This window comes from Schistocerca serialis, chromosome 2, assembly GCF_023864345.2.
Source record: "Schistocerca serialis cubense isolate TAMUIC-IGC-003099 chromosome 2, iqSchSeri2.2, whole genome shotgun sequence".
NCBI lineage: Eukaryota > Metazoa > Arthropoda > Insecta > Orthoptera > Acrididae > Schistocerca > Schistocerca serialis.
In genome coordinates this window covers 1,107,620,872-1,107,644,322 of record NC_064639.1, presented here as the reverse complement: position 1 = coordinate 1,107,644,322, position 23,451 = coordinate 1,107,620,872, and the positions used below count along the sequence as shown (strand labels likewise).

Below are 23,451 nucleotides of genomic sequence, written 5' to 3'. Positions count from 1 at the left end.
TTTAATTTTCCTGTAGGCAGTATCTATCTTACCCCTAGTGAGACAAGCCTCTACATCCTTACATTTGTACTCTAGCCATCCCTGCTTAGCCATTTTGCACTTCCTGTCAATCTCATTTTTGAGATTATACTAGACAAAATGAGATACTGTGGACAGGAAGATGCACATCCGAGTGTGTGGAGACTGTGTGCTGGATGAAATGATCATTCCTGCAGTCAGCACTAGAAAGGCAACTGTCATGTGTCATGCCATGCATCAACCCATGGATCTTGTAGTGGAATGTAGGAGAAGCAACCACTGAAGAATAACTTGGTCATCCCAGCCTCTGTCGTCTCGTTTAAGAACGGATTCTGTGGATTGTGGATAGTTAACTGTCACCGAGAACCGCAGATCCTTCCAAGACGCAAGTGCGTAGCAAACACTGAGCCGTTAATTGCCAAACAGCTGAGCATTATAGAAATCTCCCATGCCGAGTCTCTGGGCAAAATTGGCGCTACCACTATGAGACAAGATCTTCTAGTTCGACTATCACTAGATCTCGCTAAGGAACAACAGAAGAAGCTACTTGCCATTCTTCGAGAGTTCTGTGAATGCTTCAATCCTCAGCTTAAGAGTAAATTAGACAAGTAGATGGTGAAGCACCGGATTAGCACTGTAGACCATCAACCAATAAGCCAGAAAGCATGCCGTGTGTCAGCGACGAGGTAGAGAAAATGACGAAGAATGACATCATTCAGCCTTCGTAGAGCCCATGGTTGTCACCAGTGGTTCTCGTCAGGAAGAAGGATGGCAGTTGGCACTTTTGTGTTGATTACATGATGCTTAATAAGATAACTAAACAGGATGTTTACCCCCTTCCACAAATTGATGATATACTAGATTGTCTGAAGGGGGCTAAGTTTTTCTTAACTATGGACGTGTACTCGGGATACTGGCAAATTGAAGTAGATGAGGCTGATCGTGAGAAAACTGCATTCCTCACCCCTGAGGGCCTGTATGAGGTGAGCAAGATGTATGGCAATGCGGTGTGGTTCGTGTAATGCACCAGCAACTTTTGAATGGATGATGGATAATCTTCTAAGTCACCTGAAGTGGATGATGTGTCTTTGTTATTTAGATGACATTATAGTGTTCTCAGAGACATTTGATGAGCACGTAAAAAGACTGAGGGCCATTCTTAAGTGTCCCCAACAAGGCGGACTGAAACTTAATCCAAGAAAGTGTATCTCTGGAGCAAAAGAAATCAAAATACTTTGACACCTTGTGTCAAATGAAGGTGTGCGGCCAGACCCAGAAAAGTCAAACAATGGAAAATCCAGGATGGAATGTAACAATACGAGAGAAGGAAAGTTGCTACTCACCATATAGCGGAGATGCTAAGCTGCGATAGGTACAATAAAAAGATTCACACAATCATAGCTTTCGGCCATTAAGGCCTTTGTCAGCAGTAGACACACATACAAACACGCACACACACAGTCATGCAAGTGCAACTTGCACACACATCTGCAGTCTCAGAGAGCTGTCTCAGAGAGCTGAAACTGAAGTGTAGTTTCAGCTCTCTGAGCCTGCAGATGTGTGTGCAAGTTGTGCTTGCGTGAGTGTGTGTGTGTGTGTGTGTGTGTGTGTGTGTGTGTGTGTGTGCGCGTGCGTGCGTGCGTGCATGTATGTGTATCTACTGCTGACAAAGGCCTTATTGGCCGAAAGCTATGATTGTATGAATCTTTTTATTGTGCCTATCGCGGCTCAGCATCTCCGCTATATGGTGTGTAGCAACTTTCCTTCTCTCGTATTGTTACAGACCCAGAAAAGGTGAGATCTGTAATGGAATTTCCTATGCCTAAAAGTATTAGAGATGTGAGAAGCTTCCTCGGATTATGTTCTTATTACCGTCGTTTTATCTAAGACTTTTGTGTCAAAGCCAGGCCACTCCAAGAGTTGTTAAAAGCTGATGCTAAATTTATCTGGGATGGTGCTCAACAAGATTCTTTTGATGTGCTGTGACAAGCTCTGATGACTGACCCTGTACTTGGTCTGTATGATGAGAGAGCGCCTACAGAACTACACATAGATGCCAGTGGGTATGGGATCGGTGCTGTTCTGGTGCAAATTTCGGATGTAAAAGAGAGGGTTGTAGCCTATGCTTCTAAGACACTTACAAAATCCAAGAGAAACTACTCAACTACAGAAAGAGTATGTCTTGGTATGATCTGGGTCATGTGCAGATTTCGACAATGTCTCTATGGAAGGCCATTCACAGTTATTACAGACCATCATTCGCTTTATTGGTTGACAGGTCTTAAGGATCCAACAGGACGACTCGCCAGGTGGTCACTATGTCTTCAAGAGTATGACATTACCATAGTGTTCAAAAGTGGAAGAAAGCTGTAAGATGCTAACTGTCTCTCAAGAAACCCTGTACAAGACCATCAAGACTTTGATGAAGATAGTGACTGTCTCGCTGCACTCCAGGATCTCTCTGCTGAGCAGAAGGAGGACGCCAAGATAGCTCAAATTATGCTTGCCTTAAATCGGTCAGAGGAAGTGAAAGGACAATTTAAGGTAGTTAATGGATTACTTTGCAAGAAAAACTTTGATCTGTTTGGAAAGAGGTGGTTACCAGTGATGCCTAAACACACGCGCTTAGATGATCTACAGAAATTCCATGACACACCTGAGGCTGGACATGTTGGATTTATTAAGACATACGATACGATCTGCAAGAGATTTTTCTGGGCAGTTTTATTTAGGAGTGTCCGTCACTATGTGTCGCACTGTCGAGAGTGCCAGGGAGAAAGGCAGTTCCTCAGAAACCACCTGGCCGACTCATACCAATTCCACCAGCCGAAACACCTTTCTAGCATGTTGGGATTGACCTCCTCGTACGATTTACAACATCTGCTAGTGGCAATAGATGGAATATTGTTTGCACTGATTATCTGACATGCTATGCCATTACAAAAGCTGTGAAAACAGCCAAAGCATTCGACGTAGCCAAATTCATCGTGGAAGACATTGTATTAAAACACGGTGCCCCAGGGTTGTTAATTACGGATCAAGGGAAAGTTTTCCAATCGAATCTTGTGATAGAGATAAACCGTCAGTGCAACATTACTCATCACATGATGACTGCCTACCATCCGAAACCTTGGCCGACATGCTATCAATGTTCATCAGTGTTGAGCAGAGCAACTGGGATGGGGTGCTACCTTTCATGACATTTGCTTACAACACTACCAAACAAGACACCACAGGATTTACATCATTTTTCCTGGTTCATGTGTGTGAGGCAATGACGACAGTGGATGCTATGTTTCCGTTACATCCTGATGACATGGACGACGACTACATCGGTCAGGTGTTAACCAGAGCTGAGGAAGCTCGGTAGTTAGTTAGCTCGATTCCGCATGCTGCAAGCTCAAGAAAACGATCACCGAAGGTATGACGCGAGCAACACCCCTGCTGTCTAGCAGCCTGGTAACCTCATCTGAATCTTCACTCCTGTTCGGAAGGTTGTTCTCTCTGAGAAGCTCCTCAGGTGCTACATTGGACCATACAAGGTTGTAAAACAGTTGTCTGATGTTACTTATGAAGTTGAAGATTTCGACCCTGACACAAGACGATGAAAGATCAGAGATACGGTCCATTCCTTCGAATGAAGCCCTATAAGGATCCTGCAACCCAGGGTAAATTTGAAGCTCCAGCGACAGGCAACAAGCGGAAAGGTGACGAAGAGCGAAGTGGCAAAAGCAGTTCTAAGAAGATCACCGCCAGGGCGAACATCAGTCATCGGGAGTCGGTGTATGCAGGACCCATGACTCGTTCGCGGACTAAGAGGACCTAACACTGTGACACTGTTGTCTTAAAGATGGAGCAATGTTGCAGAAGAAGTTGAGTAACACAGTCACCTTGGTATAGTGGTTATGATACTAGACTGTTGCGTGGAGGGTCGTGAGTTCAAAACTCACCTGTACTGAAAAATTTTAATGTCTGTATTCGGTTCGAGTACATTCTAGAAGTATCAGCAAATGTCAAGAATCGTTGGACTGGAATGTTCTGTAACTGTATATGTACCGTATGTGTTCTGGCCTGAGGCAGTGTGCTCCGCACTCTTGTATGTGCAAGTGCTGAATAAACCTTCGTTAAGTGAAGTTAGTGTTCGTCATTCATCTTACTATACCTTCTTCTATGTGACAATATATATGCTACCTTTATGTACACAAGAGAAGCTTTGGTCATGATGACTATCCATTAATTATTAATTTGTTTAAGTGATCTTAATTATTTAGTAATTTTGATAAAAAAATCATAGAATTAATTTAACCCATGAGAACTCACATCTTTATGTTACGCGATTGCTCGTGTTTTGAGCATTTCGCTCACGCTCAACAAGCAGTCTGTAATGTACCTAAAATATGTAAATTAGTATGTTTCTTGTTATTTTTTATAATAAAACACTCATATTTTAGTATTTAATGCATTTATTTGTGGTACACAACAATGAGTTTATCTGTATGGTTGGTAATAATCCTAGGACAGTTACAGTTGCCAGTCTTCTGAGGCACTTAAAAAAACCACACACACACACACACACACACACACACACACACACACACACACACACACAAACACAAAGAAAACGAGTATTTCTTACTATTTAACTTTTGTAACTTAATCTTCATAATATATCTGAGCTTTGCATGTATCACATAATATTACAGCATGTTCATTACACGAAAATTTTTGACAATGGATACAAGCCTTTTTGTCTTTGGTTTTTGCATTTTCTACATATACCACTGGATTTTTCAGCATCTGAAACTTCAGTTTCATTAGTAAATCGTCATATAACTTGCTGTAGAGGATGAGATAGGTTTTGAATTGTACACGTACGCACAATTTGTGGCCGTCTTAGCTCTAGAGCCAGTGTTTTCAAGTACTGTCTCCTAATAATAATCACATTTGTATTCTCTTTATGTATTATTTGACTGTTTATGCCAGTAATATTTAAAATTTAAAAAAAAAAAATAATCTCAATGGTCACCTACATGCCAAGCCACAGAATATTCTTCTTTCAGTTGATCCACCACATCGACACCTCCTTTGTCCGATTATAATATGTGATGATTTCAGGTTTTGCATGTTCCCCAGTTATTGGACCAGTATGATAACTTTCATGGAGTGTGCTTATCATAAGTACAACTTTTTTCTTTTTTTTCTTTGGTATGTAGGAAACCAGAACCTTGTTCTCATGAAAACTGAAGATACTGCTGAGTGTTGGTCTTATTATAGTATCGAGGAACAAAGGAGGGATTTCTTTTGTATTCTCCCTGAGAGCACCAACTAAAGTTGTTTGTTTTCTCATCAGTTCGTGAGCCAATGGAATCGAGGTGAAATAATTATCAGTTGTTATATTTCTACCAGTGTATAATATATCTTGTGATAAACGATTCCCGACAGCAGATGCAGTGTTATGGAATTTGTACGGGCAATTTGGCTGCTTGCCTGGGTAAATTTCTACTTTCTTGCATAAAAAGAATTTGAGTCACATAAAGCTTATACCTCAATTACATACTTGGCAAGTTTATTTTGCTATGTACATACGGAATTTACAGTGGCCTCGAAACGCTTCTAACACGTCAGTTGTTACATTTTCTCCTACCTGATAATTTGATTGACATTTTGCGGCAAACGAATCAAATATTTCACGAATTGAGGCGATATTGTCATTCTTGGACATCTCTGAGCGGGTTTGAATATTGTCAAACCTTGCAGTTGTCATCAGAAAAAGAAATCTAGTACTGCTCATAACAGCTCGAAAAATATCAGGAGCTGTGCCGTCTTTGTTCCACATTTCCTGCACATTCAAATGATGCATTTTTTTTTGTACCAGCCATGTATAAAATGCCAGTAAACGCTTTCAGCTCTATAACATTGGTCTCTTTATAATCCCTCTCTCTTGAAAATCGAACCTTGATTTTTTAAAATCTGAATATTAATTTACGTTACTATGTCAGTCAGCATTTCTTCACTTACAAAAAGAAGAAAACAGTCTACAGTATCTTTGGCGTCTTTTGCCACAGCTTTTATCTCTTGTCTACCAATAACAATATTATGAGATCTTGTCCTCACATTGGAATGTTCTGGATTGTAACTCCACTTCGTTTATTTGTCTTTGCCTAAGTAAAATAACTGACCTTGTGCCTGGATGGATGACATTTTTACCTCATGACTGTTCTGTTTTGGTACGGTGGACGCTGTATACACTGTCTAGGTCACTTTGGTATTATTGGCTCTAACAGACGCTACTGCACATCTTCTAGGTCATCTTCTTCTAGCCACGCCAGAATTCTTTCTTATAGTCTATCCATCTATAAAAATACAAGACAGTGTTAGTTTACTCATTGCGTAGATACTTAGCTACAGTAAATAATAAAATAAAAACCACAATAAACAAAGAGCAATGCACATAAAATGATATTTTAAGAACTATGAGTAACAAAATATATATATTTAAAAACAAAGATGATGTGACTTACCATACGAAAGTGCTGGCGGGTCGATAGAAACACAAACAGACACATACATACACACAAAATTCAAGCTTTCGCAACAAACTGTTGCCTCATCAGGAAGAGGGAAGGAGAGGGAAAGACGAAAGGAAGTGGGTTTTAAGGGAGAGGGTAAGGAGTCATTCCAATCCCGGGAGCGGAAAGACTTGTGTGTATGTATGTGTCTGTTTGTGTTTCTATCGACCTGCCAGCGCTTTCGTATGGTAAGACACATCATCTTTGTTTTTAAATATATTTTTCCCGCGTGGAATGTTTCCCTCTATTATATTAATAAAATATATACTTACATTGACACTCACACGATGAGGAAAATGCCGCATGGCGATGATTGGCCCAACCAAATGATATCTGAGAGTGACACCCATGTACTGGCGCTCTGACAACAGTTTGCACGGGTTGGGGGATGTACAAAGCCCAGCTACTGAGCGAATGAGGACACTGAAGGCATTGTTGACAAAATGCCGATAGTTTTAAAATTTGTGTGAGCAAAATGCTGACAATGCAATTGCTTGTGGGTTAAAAAAGATTCATTCTTGTAGCCAGTATGAGGTGATGACATTTTCTCTTGGACTGAGCAAAGCATTTTCATTTTCTTGCTAAAAATGTGTACACCCCTTTTTTGCGCCGTCCTCGGCAAGTGGATTTGTGTAATTTCCTCGGCTGAGTCTACTGCCCATTGCCTGTGAATTTAGAGTAACAGGAGAATATAATCTCACTTGCTTCGTACTGTGCTGTAGCTAAGCTAAGATGCTAGCATTTGTAGCACATAACAGTGAAACATTGTTCTAAATGAAAATCCAATGAAATGGAGACACTAAACTCAGAATGAAATAACACAGCATTTGTACATAACTAGGAACTGTTATGAGTTCAAAGAATCTGTGGAAGGGCAGATTCAACATTGTGGAAGGGCAGATTCCACTCTGTAAAGTTTTGTGTGAGGAGAATTCAGTGCTTATGCATGACATTGGATATGTGGGCAGTAAGTTTCTCTTAAATACAGCAAGCTGTAAAGATCATAGATTGTTGAAGTTTATTACAATCTTTTGCCAGAAGATCTTCAGGCATATATTACACCTTTTGGCACATCCATCGGCCAGTTCTGCACACTTGACTGTGGTTTACTGGATTCCAAACCATGTATGGTGTAGTGAAACTAATAAAGAATATGAGACCACTTGTAAAATGAGAGTACACAGAAATAGGATTGTAGAAATAGAAAAGGGAGAGAAAAATGAGAGAAGCAGTAAATTAGTCTTGCTTTCAAATATAGAATTTATTGTGAATTTGTAATAATGGAGACAAAGAAAAATATGAGATGAGATGTAGGTGAATTAACAATTTGTGACTATTTTCTCTTGTAAGAATTGACAACTGTAGATGAACCATTACTGATAATGCAACATGATTTTTTTAGAGACGTCTAGAGAAACACTGGATGTACTGACAGACTTTGCTGAGGAATTCTTTCTAAAGCTCACAAGGTTACTGCGAACAGCCGTAGATCATCAGTTGGAGACAGGGAGCACAGGATTTCCAGTAAGTATCACTATTCTCAAGTGAATGCTTTGTATCCAGGCAACTTTATAAACTATCTAAGTACTGAAACATCCCAAACATGCTTAAACTGAATCTTCATGTAAGGAATATTGTTGAAAGTGGTAATGCTTATTCTGTGATGTGCTAAGAAGCATTGCAGCTTGCTAAATAAACTGTAGCAGAAATTACTAATTAAGCATCGCAAACTAATATATGGGAATGAAGTTTTAAATTACACAACAATGTCAAGAACAGCACCTTAATAATAATAATAATAATATTTATTCAGCATCAAATAACCAGTGCTATCCGTAGAACAATACAATTTCTTCTGAATATGCCAAATAAGAGTATTGAAGTTTAGAATCTAAAAATTACAGTTTACCAAAGTAACTTACATATGCAGGTGTAATAATACAGTTTTGAGTCCTTCCCAAATCTGACTAGCTGTATACTGGGCTGGTACACTAGCCCGCCCCCACCCCCTCCATGCCCCGTTCAGTCACATGTTTCATTAACATTTAGAAAATGTTTGCATACTTTCATGTGGGACAACAGTAGATGCAAACAGTTGTATGTTCAAATTCTATGGGAGGTGAGTCAACAGGAGGGTCATCTGGCCACCCTCGACCAGTAATATTGCCAAATCCAATAAGGAATATGCCAGCCCCTTGATGATTCTGTATAAAGGCCAGGAAAAAGAGAACACAATTTACATTTGTTAATGTGTAAGGACATTACTATATCTACTGTTTACTTGTATATGCAGTTGTATTATAATTTTGAGGTTGCTACATGTTTCACATTTATTAATTTACAATGACTATGTTAGGAGCTTTGATGGAAACCCAGTTCTAAGCAAAGAAGGGAAAGCAGAAAGGTGGAAGCAGTATATAGAGGGTCTATACAAGGGCGATGTGCTTGAAGACAATATTATGAAAAAGGAAGAGTTCTGCTATTTGGGGAGCAATATAACTGATGATGGTCGAAGTAGAGAGAATATAAAATGTAGACTGGCAATGGCAAGGAAAGCGTTTCTGAAGAAGAAAAATTTTTTAACATCGAGTTTAGATTTAAATGTCAGGAAGTCGTTTCTGAAAGTATTTGTATGGAGTGTAGCCATGTATAGATGTGAAACGTGGACGATAAATAGTTTAGACAAGAAGAGAATAGACGCTTTCGAAATGTGGTGCTACAGAAGAATGCTGAAAATTAGATGGGTAGATCACATAACTAATGAGGAGGTATTGAATAGAATTGGGGAGAAGAGGAGTTTGTGACACAACTTGACTAGAAGAAGGGATCGGTTGGTAGGACATGTTCTGAGATATCGAGGGATCACTGATTTAGTATTGGAGGGCAGCGTGGAGGGTAAAAATTGAAGAGGGAGACCAAGAGATGAATACACTAAGCAGAGTCAGAAGGATGTAGGCTGCAGTAGGTACTGGGAGATGAAGAAGCTTCACAGGATAGAGTAGCATGGAGCGCTGCATCAAACCAGTCTCAGGACTGAAGACCACAACAACAACAAATGTTAATGTTTGTGACTTTTTTATTCATCTTAAATTTGCTGAAAATTACTTACATAGAGACTTCAGAAAGGAATTTACACAACAAGAATGGTGCATTATCAGAAGAAAGTGCATGTTTCTTGTTTCCTGGAGACACATTTATGGATAACAGATGCATCACAATGTGTGGGTGTAATGGCACTGCAACTGGAATTGTGCTCCAAAGTTGAAGGGTTCAGGACAGTAGGATTTTTGTGGGCAAAACAGCTAAATTTCACACGGGTTCCCCACGAAATTCTGGTGTTACACGGACCAAATGCAATGTTGCATCCAGCCACAGTTAAATGGTGCCAACAATTTGACCGAGGCCGCAAGACGTGGTTGATGCTGATTATGAAGGAAGACAATCAACTTCCTGTACAGAGAACATCCACGAATCTAGGAACTGATTTTCAACAGTTTCAGAGGGACTTCCACAGACATTGCACAAAGGATGCGCATCTCAATAGGTCGTTCCATCATCTGAGATTGTTTGCAGTATCAGCAATTGTGCTCGCACTGGGTTCCATGGTCACTCTTGCCTGCATACAAAAGAGCAAGATTTATGGTGTCTCTGGACTTTGTGCTGTGGAAGGCAATGATTTCCTAAGCTGCATTATTACAGGCAATGTAAAGTAGGTTCATCATTTCCCACTCGATCTATGAAATAGAAGCACACCTCCTCGCCTCCATGGAAGAAATACGAAGTCGCGCCATCAGCAGAGAAGGTCATGTCAACCATTTTCTGTGAATGTGAATGAGTTGTGTACATGGAGATCATGGTAAATGTCACACACATATCCATCCGCACATATACAGACACAAGCAATATGTCTGCTTGTGTCTGTATATGTGCAGATAGATATGTGCGTGTGTGTGCGAGTGTATACCTGTCCCCCCCCCACCCCCCCCCCCCACCCCCCCCACCCCGCCAAGGTAAGTCTTTCCACTCCCGGGATTGGAATGGCTCCTTACCCTCTCCCTTAAAACCCACATCTTTTCTTCTTTCCCTCTCCTTCCCTCTTTCCTGATGAAGCAACCGTGGGTTGCGGAAGCTGAAATTTGTGTGTGTGTTTGTGTGTTTTTTGTCTCTATCAACGTACCAACGATTTCGTTTGGTAAGTTACAGAATCTTTGTTTTTAGATATATTTTTCCCACGTGGAATGTTTCCCCCTATTATATTCATTATTTTGGAAACAGGTTACAACATGATTCTCCGGATTTGGCATCACAAATAATTCTGACAATTTTTTCGTGCGTGTTTGTAATGTGTTTAGATTTGCTTGTATTGGTGCAACCCATTTTACTACTGCCTGGTTCTTTTGATAAGAACTATGCACAATATGCAGTTTGTAACACATACATGTCTTTACAGTGTTTGCTAATCATATTTATGGCAAATATATTTTTAGATATCTTCCAGGCTAAGGGATCTATATACAAGTCCCATCTGAGATTGTTCTGGACTGTGATGCCGAAGAAATTTGCCCACTTTTCCTTTTAACTATGCCATTCCTTAAAGATCAGATAATTTTCTTCCAAACTCGTATTCGTTTCTTGGTATTTAATTCTATTATTAGTCTTTTGGAATTTGCATTTGAATGGCTTTCATTGAAATACTGAACTATTTCCTTGGTAATACTGTTTCACAACAGCTCTGTCCACCCCGATAGCTGAATGAATGGTCAGTGTGACGGACTACCGTCCTAAGGGGCTTGGGTTCGATTCCCGGGTGGGTTGGGGATTTTCTCCACTCAGGGACTGGTTGTTGTGTCGTCATCATCATTTCATCTCCATCCGGTGCGCAGGTCGCCCAATGTGGCGTCGAATGTAATAAGACCTGCACCGAGGCGGCCGGACCTGCACCGTAGGGGGCCTCCCGGCCAGTGATGCCAAACGCTCATTTCCATTTGACAACAGCTCTAGATTCTCACAGCTTCATGTTTGCACAGAGTTGGTATATCGTCTGCATGCAGCTTTTTTGAGTTGGAAGAACAGTTTTTTTATTTCATTAATGTAAATCAAGACGTGAAGGGGTCCTAACACAGACCCTCTGGGCTTCGATATTTGATAGATGCTTTAAGCATCACAAAATTGTTTCCTGTTACTCATATGTGATTTTATCAATTCATAGCCCGTACCTCTTAATTACCAGTTTCCATAACTTGTCAAGTATTATGATGATACAATCAAATGCCTTTTCATGTTTAAGAAACACTTCAGTATCATACTCTCTGTTATCTGTGGCAGTTATTATCTTGTAAATTAAACATCCTTATGTTACTGATGTTGGTTATTCTCATTCTCAAATGCAAGGTTGTATTGATTCAGAAGCATCATTAGCTTAGTATAGATAACTGTCTTAATTACCTTGGGAAACGGAGGCAAGGTTAAGATTAGTCTGTTGTTTTTAATTTTAGATTTATCACCTTTATTGTAAATTGTGGTTACTTGTGATATTTTTAGATTGTTTGGGACACTACTTGACTCATTTTTACATCATTTACTGCTGTAGCCATGGCATTAAACATATTGTTTGTGCACTTTCTCAATGTGGTGGTGGAGAACTCATTATAGCCTGCTGATTTTGAGTCTTTCATGACCTGACTATGTATGCTGTGCTGTTAGTTGGGACCATACTTTTAACACATTTGAAGACCAAGCTGGAGCAAAGTTCGGGCAAAATTTTATGTTAAAAAGACTGCACTCGAGTATAGGTCGGGCTATGATTTTCTCGACGCACGAATCACCTATTGCTTGAAAACTGAACTCATATTGTATAAGAACAATGTGTGGATGTCCAATGACCTGCCCATTGACTGGTGCTGACTTCTCTTGTCAATTTCTAGAATTATTTTGAAGGAAACATTAGCAAATGTAACAGTTACAGTCGTGAAAGGCTGAGCCAATATGGTCGCTGTGACATAATTTCCTGCACGTACTCGTGAGTGCAGTTTGCTGTAAATCTGCTACAAATATGTCACATTTATTGAGTGAGCAAGAAATGTTGAAAGCTCAAGTGGAAGAAATTGCTTAATAACTCATCATGCACTTTTTTCTTGGGTGGACAGTAATAATTTCTGTCATCATTATTTTAAAATTTGTAATCTCTCGAAGAACTAAAATAAATATGAAAAATAAATCTTGAGGTTTGGCTCTTTTTTAGTATGGCTTACTCTTGAAGATATATCAAGTACATAAGTGCCAGTAACATTTAAAATAAAATCATAAATTGCTAGTCTCCTAGGCTTAGTATACTTCTAAGTGGCCAGTCTCCAAAGTGTTAGCCGTAATGCCCTATTTCTATGCTTTCCAATAGACAGAAAATATGTGTTAAACACATTTGCATTCTGATGTCGGCATTTGATATTATTTCATTTAAGGGGTAATGTCGACTAGGTGATTAGTCCTTACAATCCTTAAATATATCAACAAAAATAAACAATTTTTGAAAATATAATGTTATTTCTTCAGTCTCGAGTTTCTTCACAGTAACTTCTTTTCTTCACTTCCTTTTAGTTTTCTGCTCTTTCATTTTCTGATCTGTCTAGTTTTCGCTGCCACCCTTCCACTTCTATCACATACAATGCACTTAGCTTTTTGCTATTATTAACACATGCATGATTGTTTGACAGTAAGCTCTGTCCTGTGTATTCCATCTTTGAGCTCTCAGGTTTTCAAAGCTCGTCGGGTGCAGTCTTCAACAATGAATCTTTACTTCTCATTCTGTCCAGTGAGTCTCCGACCCGGGGTTCTAGGTGACTTTTCCATACTCTACCCTTTTCCAAAACCTTACCAATCCTTTTCCTTCACCCCTATTTCTTCCCCTTCCATCCTTGTGCCAGAGGAGAAGCCACTGGCTCCAAAAACTTGCAGAACTTTAATATCTTTTATATATATGATATCCTACCACCACTTACAATACATAAATCTATTTATAATTTTCTGAACAGCTATGACACAGGTACTTGAATTTCTGAACATGGTGGCTGCATACTTTCTTCTGGTTTCTAACATTAGATCTTTGTTATAACCCTTTTGTGGACATTGGGGCTTAGCATCCAGCTTCCTTGACAGGCTAAGGGGGCATTGGTACTGTGCGCCTTGTTGCGGATGGCTTCCTCAAACTTATGTCCACTGCAGGCTTCGACCACTAATCACATGTTCCGTGTGTGTGGAACCACTCTTCACTAATATTCTTTACAAATCGGCACCATAGTATACAGTCACAGTCAGAGATTTTGATAACCATGAAAGAGACATTCATATCTAATCTAAGCTTTCTGTTACAAGTTAATCCTGGGCTGAGAAAAAGTTAGTTTAGAAAAATGATAAGAGATTTTACGCTTGTGACTACAAAATTCTGTGACAAAAGCTCCGAACCAATACATTTCAAGATATAAGGTTTTAAAGTGAACAGTTCCTAGTGAAGACACCCAAAACTCTCACGATCTTGCTCCGTGTGGCAGCTAGTGTTGCTGAGAAACTGCATGTATTTTGCTACACAGTTTGTCTTTTGAAACATATGATGAATCAGTTCTGTACGATAATTCATTAGCTTCTAAGTTATATGTATGTTTTTTGTCATGTGTACTTTGTAGATTAGGAAATAAAATTACAGTTACTTGGCTTTGCTTGCCGTTCTTTGTTCCGCATGGCTGTTAGAGTTGTGGAGAAACTACAAGTATTTTGCTACACTGTTTGGCTTGTGAAACTTACGGCACTTCATTTGTGTAGGATAATTCTTGCCCTCCAGATTATATGCAGTGAAACCTCGCATATACACTTTTCAATGGACTTCTAAAAAATGGTGTAAAATACAGGAAAATGTAAGACGTGGTAAATAATGTTTTAAGCTGTAAAAGTTATGTATAAGATACCCTCTTGCACTTTATGTGTGATATATGTAAAGCAACAAAATATTTGTGGGGGACTTGTTTATTATCAAATAAAAACCACTAAGGTAACTGGAACTGGTAACTGTCTGGGAAGTAGAAACATTTGACTCAATTCCATACATCAAAATGAATGTTTTTGGAGAGCCTGCAGCTGTCATTCATTACTTAAATAATGATTTAAATAATGAAAATCTTGTGTGTGTGTGTGTGTGTGTGTGTGTGTGTGTGTGCGCGTGCGTGTGTGCGTGCGCGCGTGCGTGCGTGCGTGCGTGTGTGTGTGTGTGTGTGTGTGTGTGCGTGTGTGTGTGTGTGTACTGCTGACAAAGGCCTTAATGGCCGAAAGCTATAATTGTGTGAATCTTTTTGTTGTGCCTATTGTGACTCAGCATCTCCGCTATATGGTGAATAGCAACTTTCCTTCTCTGGTATTGTTAAATGTTTACATAAGTATGTTGTGTGGTTTTTGCATATGTATTGTTCCATGCCTCTTGCACTATAGTCATCGTTTTGAAGTTATCAGGTATTGTGCCTCCTCCATTACGTAGAAACCCACACATGCAAACTATTACTCACATTGTGTATTTGTGTAATATCACAAAAAATGCATGTGTAAATAGTGCACTTGACAACGAGAATAAATTCTCGAAACAGGTTTTGCTCAGCACGCAGTAGGATTTATAACATATACTGTGTGTGAATATTATGAATTACCTTGAGGAAAATGATCTGTTGACACATAGTCAGCACGGATTCAGAAAATATTGATCTTGTGGAACACAATTAGCTCTTAATTTTCATGAAGGAATGAGTGCTATGGACAGGGACTATCAAATTGATTTCATATTCTATATTTCCAGAAGGCTTTTGATACTATCCCTTGCATGCCACTTGTAATAAATCAAGTTGTGTGCCTATAGTGCATTGTCTCAGTTGTGAGGCTGGATTCATGATTTTCTGTGAGTTAGGTCACAGTTAATAGTAATCGATGGAAACTCATCGAATAAAATGCAACTGACATCTGGCGTTCCCCAGGAAATGTTATTGGCCCTCGGCTGTTCATGATCTGTCTAAATGATTTAGGAGACAATCTAAGTAATTATCATAGATTGTTTGCAGATGATGCTGTCATTTACCATCTTATAAAGTTATCAGGAGGTCAGAGACAATTGCAAAATGACATAGACAAGATAATTGTATGGTGTGAAAAGTGGTAAGTGACCCAAAATAATGAAAAAAAAGTGAAGTTATCCGCATGAGTATGAAAAGGAATCCATTAAATTTCAGTTACGAGATAAATCACACAAATCTAAAGGCTGTCAGTTCAACTAAATATCCAGGAATTACTATTATGAACGGCTTAAACTGGAATGACCATATGGATAATGTTGTGGAGAAGGCAAACCAAATACTGTGTTTTATTGGCAGAACAATTAGAAGATGCAACAGGTCCATTGACGAGATTGCATACACTATGCTTGCCTGTTTCCCACTACAGTGCTGCCGTCCAGTATGGGATTTTCAACAGGTTGGGTTAATGGAGGACATTGAATAAGTTCAAAGAAGGGCATCTTGTTTTGTATTATTGTGAAATAGGAGAGAGATTGTCATGGATATGATAATCCGAGTTGGGTTTGCAGTCATTAAAATAAAGGAGCTTTTTGTTGCAGAGGGATCATTTCATGAAATTTAAATCTCCAGTGTTCTCCTCTGGATGTGAAAATATTTTGTTGGCACCCACTTACATAGAAAGAAATGATCACTGTAATAAAATGAAAGAAATCAGAGCTTGCACGGAAAGACTTAAGTGTACGTTGTTCCCCTTATGCTGTTAGGAATTGGAATGGTAAAGAAACAAGGTGAAAGTGGTTCGGTGAACCATTTACCAGGCACTGAGTTGTGAATTTCAGGGTAATCAAGTAGACGTAGAGGTAGAGTTATAATGTTGTCAGTGCATGAGAGTGAGTTAGTTACATGTTCCATAGATACTTTAACACTGGACTCGCATTCGGGAGAATGATGGTTCAAACTCGCGTCCGGACGTCCTGATTTAGGTTTTCCGTGATTTCTCTAAATTGCTTCAGGCAAATGCTTTGATGGTTCCTGTGAAAGGGAACGGCTGATTTCCTTCCCCATCCTTCCCTAAACCGAGGTTGTGCTCCGTCTCTAATAACCTCACTGTTGACAGGATGTTAAACACTAATCTCCTCCTTCCATAGATCCTTTGAATGATTCTTTTATCAAAATGATGTGGAAGGAGTCACTTTACAGGATATGTATACATGATTACTGTTGAAATTAATCAACACATAATTTTATTCCTACTCATGCAAGTACACTTAAATTTTTTTTCCAGCTCTCTCTTTACAGCCAGCAAATACTTACTGAAGACAAAATTTGATTTCCGTAACATATGATTAAATTGTCCATTAGCACACAAAGCCAAACAATGGTAGTTCCTGATTAATATTAATGTAAGTCTAGTGTGACTGCTTCATTGTTCATGACTACTGCTATTATATTATCAAACAGAGTTCCATTTAAGACTTATGGTGGTGGAAACCACATGCTCGTCAAATAGAAGCACTATATGGAAATGGTGGTGGAAACCACGTGCTCGTCAAATAGAAGCGCTATATGGAAATGTTATACCAGTTCATGTAGTGCAGGTAAGAGATCCATCACTCTAGTTGCAGAGTACCTTGGAAAGCATGCCAGCCACTATCCAGACAATTTCCAGGTAAACAGCAATGGTGGTCATAGTTATCTTTATGAAGACAGATTTGGGTAATAGCAGCTAGTGAAAGAAAAACTGAGAGCGAGCCAACCCCTGCTCTGGAATTTCACCCGAGTGGCCTGTAATATTGGTGGATTCATGGCGGGTGGACATTGCATCTAAATCTATATCTACATAACTACTCTGCAATCCACATTTAAGTGCCTGGCAGAGGTTTCATCAAACCACATTTGGACTATTTCTCTACTGTTCCACTTTCTAGTTGTGCTTGGAAAAAATGAGCACTTGAATAATTCCGTATGAGCTCTGATGTCTCGTATTTTAGTATGGCAGTCATTTCTCCCTATATAGGTAGATGTAAGTAAAGTACTTTCGCATTTGGAGGAGAAAGTTGATGGTTGAAATTTGTCATTAAGTTTCTCTTCCGCTGAAGGCAGAGCAAAAGATCATAGAGAGTGACTGACTTCATTAATAAGCTCATTTATACACCAGTGTGTTGTTAATCTCTCCATTATTTATTTGGCCATTGTGCATTTAAAGTTTTGTGAATAAATTTGGATTTAAGTTTGGAGTGATGGGTAATAATTGGAGGGATTACTCTGCCACATTGTCCAGCATTTTGCTATATTTTGATGATTATCACAAATGTTTAGGTTGTGAACATAGTTTGTGGTGTGTGTAGCTACAAGATTATGTCTTACAGTTTTCTGAATTAGGCATGTCTGTGGTATTTTTGTTTGCTGCAGAATTGTTTACATTGTCTTTGCCATTAATATTGACAGTATTAAGTGTGCTATTCTTATTTGCATTTTACCTTGGATGTACTTCATTTTTGTCTTTAAGTAATAAGTTCTTCTTAGTGATTGAACTTCATCAAATGTGACACTATTACAGGGAGTGACACTATTACAGGGAATAAATTGGTAGAACTGAGGGGTATTACAGAGCCAGTTGCTGTTTCACTCTTTGCAGTTTATAGTTAACAAGGTTACAAGGTTGTTTAAGTGAAACAAATTTCATGTGTAATGGTCTTTATAAAGTTTGGATGCATTATTTACTGCAAAAATGATGAATTTTGAACACAGTTTATAGATTTGTGGATTTATTAGTCATTTCTTTGTGGACACATGGCCAACTTTGGAAGATCATGTCTAAATGGCACATCAACTACCTTTGGTACTATGCAATATTGTTTATTCTTTGGAGTGTTTATTAGATGTTGCATGTTGTTGCAAGCTACATTGTTTATACCTTTTCAATTTTCACAATATCAGAAGTGCATGTTTTGGAAGTGGTGTTGTGAGTGTTTTTCAGCATAAAACTTGTGTTAGCTAAGGGTAAACATAATTTAAACATGTGATGTTTGTGCGTCTTCATTTCAAAAACAAGATAGATTTTGGCCCAGGTTGTTGCCCAGGATGATTGTACTGAACTGTCATCACATGACTTTGGTCTCCCTTAAAATTTCCTATCTCCTTCCATTTTGTTTTGGGACTTGGTGATGGACAACTTTGAGTTTCTGGGCTTTTCTTTGCATTGTTTGCAGGTGTATATAGGTTTTACTGATGGTAGATTTTACTGGTGATAGATACGGTTGCAATTTACCTTTTGATCTGCTGGTAATAAGAACAATATTACAAAACTTCTTTTTTGAAGCACAAGGGTCATGATTCTTGTTCACAATTGTGATTTTATTCACATTTCTAACTACATTCTAATCACTTGAACACAGTACTCTGATATTGTGTTGATCAGTTTTTGAGTCAGTTTTTTCTTCGCTAGTTCAAATCTCGTCGAGAATCTTCAAATTCGATATATTAATTTCTATTTTCTGAAATGTCAAAGATCCTTGTAATTGTTATCCAGTTTGTTCTTAACACATGTACCACATTACCACTGATCTTTTTCGTTAATATACTTGAGATTTATTTTCACACTATCATAATGCCAACACCAGCATCTTTTGCATAAAATTTCTCTTACGACCTTTCTTGAGTACATACTACATATGAAACAGTCTCATAATAACACAATCGAGGGCCTTTCTTTTGCTCTCTTACTTAGTGCCATCTTAATCAACTCCGTTGGCTTATTTGCACTACAATACTTTTCACTATACTCATAACATAGCATCCTAATAGTATGTCACAATGAGAATTTTTACAATTTCAAATGTGCGAAAGATTTGTCAGTGTAGAGGGCATCAAAAACGGGTCTCAGGAGTCTTTTATTCCTTTTTATAAAGAACATTTAGCAAAGTAACATTACTGGACACGAACCACACTACAAAAACTACACAATGTCTATTTTAAAAGCTGAAAATGGCCATTTCTTGAATGGCATCTTATTTAGCTAATTTATAAATTATTAAGTTGTTGGGAGAGTGTAGATTAACAGGAGAGAAGTCATAGAGACAAGAGTAACTGTGACCTTATTTAGAAACACTGAGAGAAACTTTCCTTTAGCTCCTGAATTGGAAAATTTACATAGTCAAGGATTACACACATTGTGTGTCATGCCAACTGCAAACTGTATATTCACGTTACCTCCATCAGTGTAACAGAAAGAATGAACAGTCACAGATGAACTCTTTTATATTGTTCCCATCCAGTATTTGGTTTCTGAACAATGCGACAGAGTACCCCCAAGCTATTTGAATAATTTTTTCCAACATCAATGATGATCACATTTTTAGCATTCTGTAAGCTCTACATGCCTCGTGAGTGTTGGATGCTGGTGAAGATAAAAGTTCAGCAGCAGACAGACCATCTGTACGGAAATGTTTGGATAGAGAGAGATGTCATCAATGATCACTAGCAAAGTTTGTGTTGAGAATGGGAAAGGCACAGATTATTGCTCATCCAGGGAAAAGGTGGTGTCTTTAATATGAGAGGGAAGTTTTTGTTTAATGGGTTGCTGATGTTGAAACAACTATCATCTGTGGGGTGGCCAGGGTGGTTGTGTTTTTTAATCTTGGAAGAACGAGAAAGTATTTGTATGTAGTGTGAATGAAGTAAGAAGCTCTGTTGAGTCAGACATGAGTCCTTTGAAGAAGCCTAAGTTTTTAAGGAGAGAGTGTAGATCAATTTGAACCAGAAAGATGGAATCCTAATAGCAAATGTAGCAGTAGCAGGGATTTCCCCCTGACTAGTACCACAATGGTTCACCTCTTTGTCTACTTTGGAGGTAATGATGGAATCATTAGTTTTGGTTGAACAAAAAATCCGAGATTTAGCAGTGGATGGTTTAAGCCATCATAGCCTTACTATGTTGGTACTGTGAACAACTGCAACAAAGGGAAAAATACAGCTGCTATTTTCCTCAAGGGCATGCAGCTATAATTTATAGCTTAAGAATAATGGCATGCTCTACAGTAAGATATTCTGGAAGTAAAATAGTGCCCCATTTGGATCTCTGGGCTGGGGCTACTCAGGAGAGTGGAATTGTACATGTGGAAGTGTAGAATGTTAGGTCTTTACCAGATAGGTAGGTAAGAGAATTAAAAAAGTAAAGAAATGGGTGGTTGGAGTTAGGTCTAGTGGAAATTTGTGAAGTGTGAAGGCAGGGAGAATGGAATATCTGATCATGTGATGAAGGTTTGTAAATACAAAATCAAGTAGGAGTAATCCAGGAGTAGCTGTAATAATTTATAGTATTGCATTAAACAGTCACATAGTCTCAGATATAGATTTCCTGTCTAATAGCTTCCAGGGGCAAGTAATGTTTGATTTACAGTATTTCATATGATTATTGATTGAATTAAAAATTTTAAATGCTCTCCTAATCTACTGATTAAAAGGTGTAATATTATGTTAAATGTTTAACACAATAAGTCAAGTATTAAAATTAAAAAACTGTGTACAGATCTTGAGGCAGTGTAACTCACGGCTACTAATTGTCCAGAGTATATTCATATAGTATTTGAGAATGAGACCACTTAATGACTTCCAATAAACTTAAGACACAGTTTCTAATCTTTTCGAAACTTTTTCTCACCAACATTCCCCTCAAAATAACAAAAGGGAAAAAAGTTTATTGCTTACTACATTTCCACAGTGTACGCAGTAAAATTTCATCAGGTATGATGTTCTTTCAGTTGACATAGTGAAATATTCCCACTTCAGCCCCTGTAATCTCATGAAAGTCTAATAGGTGGCAGCACTATATGTAGCCTTCAAAATGTCATGTGTAATGGAGGGGTATTCCAAGCAGAGGGCTGTCAGTGTGTTTCTCTTGGTGGCAAGCCAGAGCATCACAGATATTCATAGGTGCTTTTAGAATGTGTACGGAGACCTAGCAGTGAATAAAAGCACAGTGAGTCATTGGGCCAGGCATCTGTCATCATCACAACGAGGTCGTGCAGACCTGTCCTTCCTCCGATCTCCCACATGGTGGCTGGCCGCACACAGCTGTGACTCCTGCAGTGTTGGACTTCAGTGTGTTCATCACCACAAAAATGCAAATGAACTTGCACTTCTCCTTGACAATGGAAGGCCTCTAACAAGTCTGTGTGACTGGGAGGGGCTCAAAGAAATCGATTGGAATGTTCTTCCTCCTCTATCCTACAATTTCTGTGTTCCATCTGTGTGGCCCAGTGAAGAGCGAAGAACCACTACATGGATGATGGGCACATTATTTATGCAGCAAGACATTGGCTCTGATGTTGGCCCTACCAGTAAGGTGGTGTAAGGGCATTGCATTGGATAAAGATTATGTTCAAATGGGATTTTGTAGACCAAAGAGTGGGGAATAATATGGTGTATTGGAATCATTAATAAAAACATCCTGCTTTCAGAAAATAAAGTGTCGCATTACTTATTGAACGCCCTTCACATAAACTGTATTTGCATCAAATTTTGCAGACAGTATCCGCATATACTGATGAATATACCTGCAAAATTATATCATTTTATAACACACAGTTTCAGAGAGATGGCATCGTAGATATTGAGATCCATGAATAACTAGCATTTCTGAACCAGAGTGTAAGCTTTTCAGAAGAGAGTAAGTATTTCTCAGTTTCAGTTGTATGTTTATCGAATAATAATAATAAAACAGTGGTGGAAGGTTCTTCTTGTATCGCTGTACCGTATACGACCTACGAGAAAGTAGGGTACAATGAGGTTTTCTAGACAGACCTGCAGGAAGTGGAAAAACTTATTTGTACAAAACTAATAAAACTAATTAATTTAGGTTTTGTGTTTTCAGCCATAAAATTTGACATCATCATCATCATCTTGGACAGTTTCCAGCCACTGGCTGGGTCTGTCGGGAACACAAGCCTCTCCATCGTGTTCTGTCTTTCCACCATTCCCCCTCTTCCACCTTCGTCCAGTTCTCTCCTCTTCTCCTCACACATTCCTTCACTCCCTTCACCCATCTATCTCTTGGTCTTCCCCTGGGCCTCTTCCCCTCCAGTTGCAGATCAAACATCCTCTTTGGAATTCTTCCCTCATCCATTCTCTTCATGTGTCCATACCACTGCAGTCTTGATTTTTCTATCCTGTCCTGTACTGGTTCCTCCTTTAGTCTTTCCCTCACATACACATTTCGCAATCTGTCTCGTCTTGTTACACTCAACCTGCTCCTCTGGAGCTTCATTTCACTAGCTTGTATTCTACTTTTGTCGCTTTTGTGCATTACCCATGTCTCACTTCCGTATGCCAATATGGGGACAAAGTAGGTTCGGTATATAATTCCCTTGGATTTCTGTGGCACCTCCTTGCTCCAAATAAGCCCCCTAATGCATCTGAAGAACTGCCCTGCTTTTCTGCACCTTTCATTTATTTCCATTGTGTTTCCCCCCTTACTTTCAATCATGCTTCCCAGGTACTTGAAGTTCTCTACCACTTGTAGTTTTTCCCCTCCACAAGTTATATCCACATTTGGCCTATTCTTCTTCCTTGTTGTGACAATTATTTCACTTTTCTTTGCAGAGAAATGCATTCCATATTGTGCTGCCGTTGCCTCCCATACATCTAACTGCTCTTGCACCTCCTTCTCGCAATTTCCCCATAACATCAGGTCATCGGCAAAAAGCACTGCTTTCATTTTATGATCTCCAATTGCATCTGATACTTGCTGTAGGATTTCATCCATAACAATAATAAACAATAAAGGCGAAAGTGCACTTCCCTGCCGCAGCCCATTTTCCAGC

The 23,451-nt window shown here is 38.9% G+C and overlaps 1 protein-coding gene across 4 annotated transcripts in view; it reads left to right on the top strand.

Annotated features, from left to right (window-relative positions):
• Nucleotides 1-23,451, top strand: part of LOC126458563 (uncharacterized) — a 169,895-nt gene that overhangs the window by 104,258 nt on the left and 42,186 nt on the right. For all 4 annotated transcript variants that reach the window (XM_050095686.1, XM_050095684.1, XM_050095683.1 and 1 more), the window contains exon 6: nucleotides 7,990-8,111. In XM_050095686.1, the coding sequence (XP_049951643.1) occupies nucleotides 7,990-8,111 (122 nt within the window). The remainder of the gene's footprint in view (nucleotides 1-7,989; nucleotides 8,112-23,451) is intronic.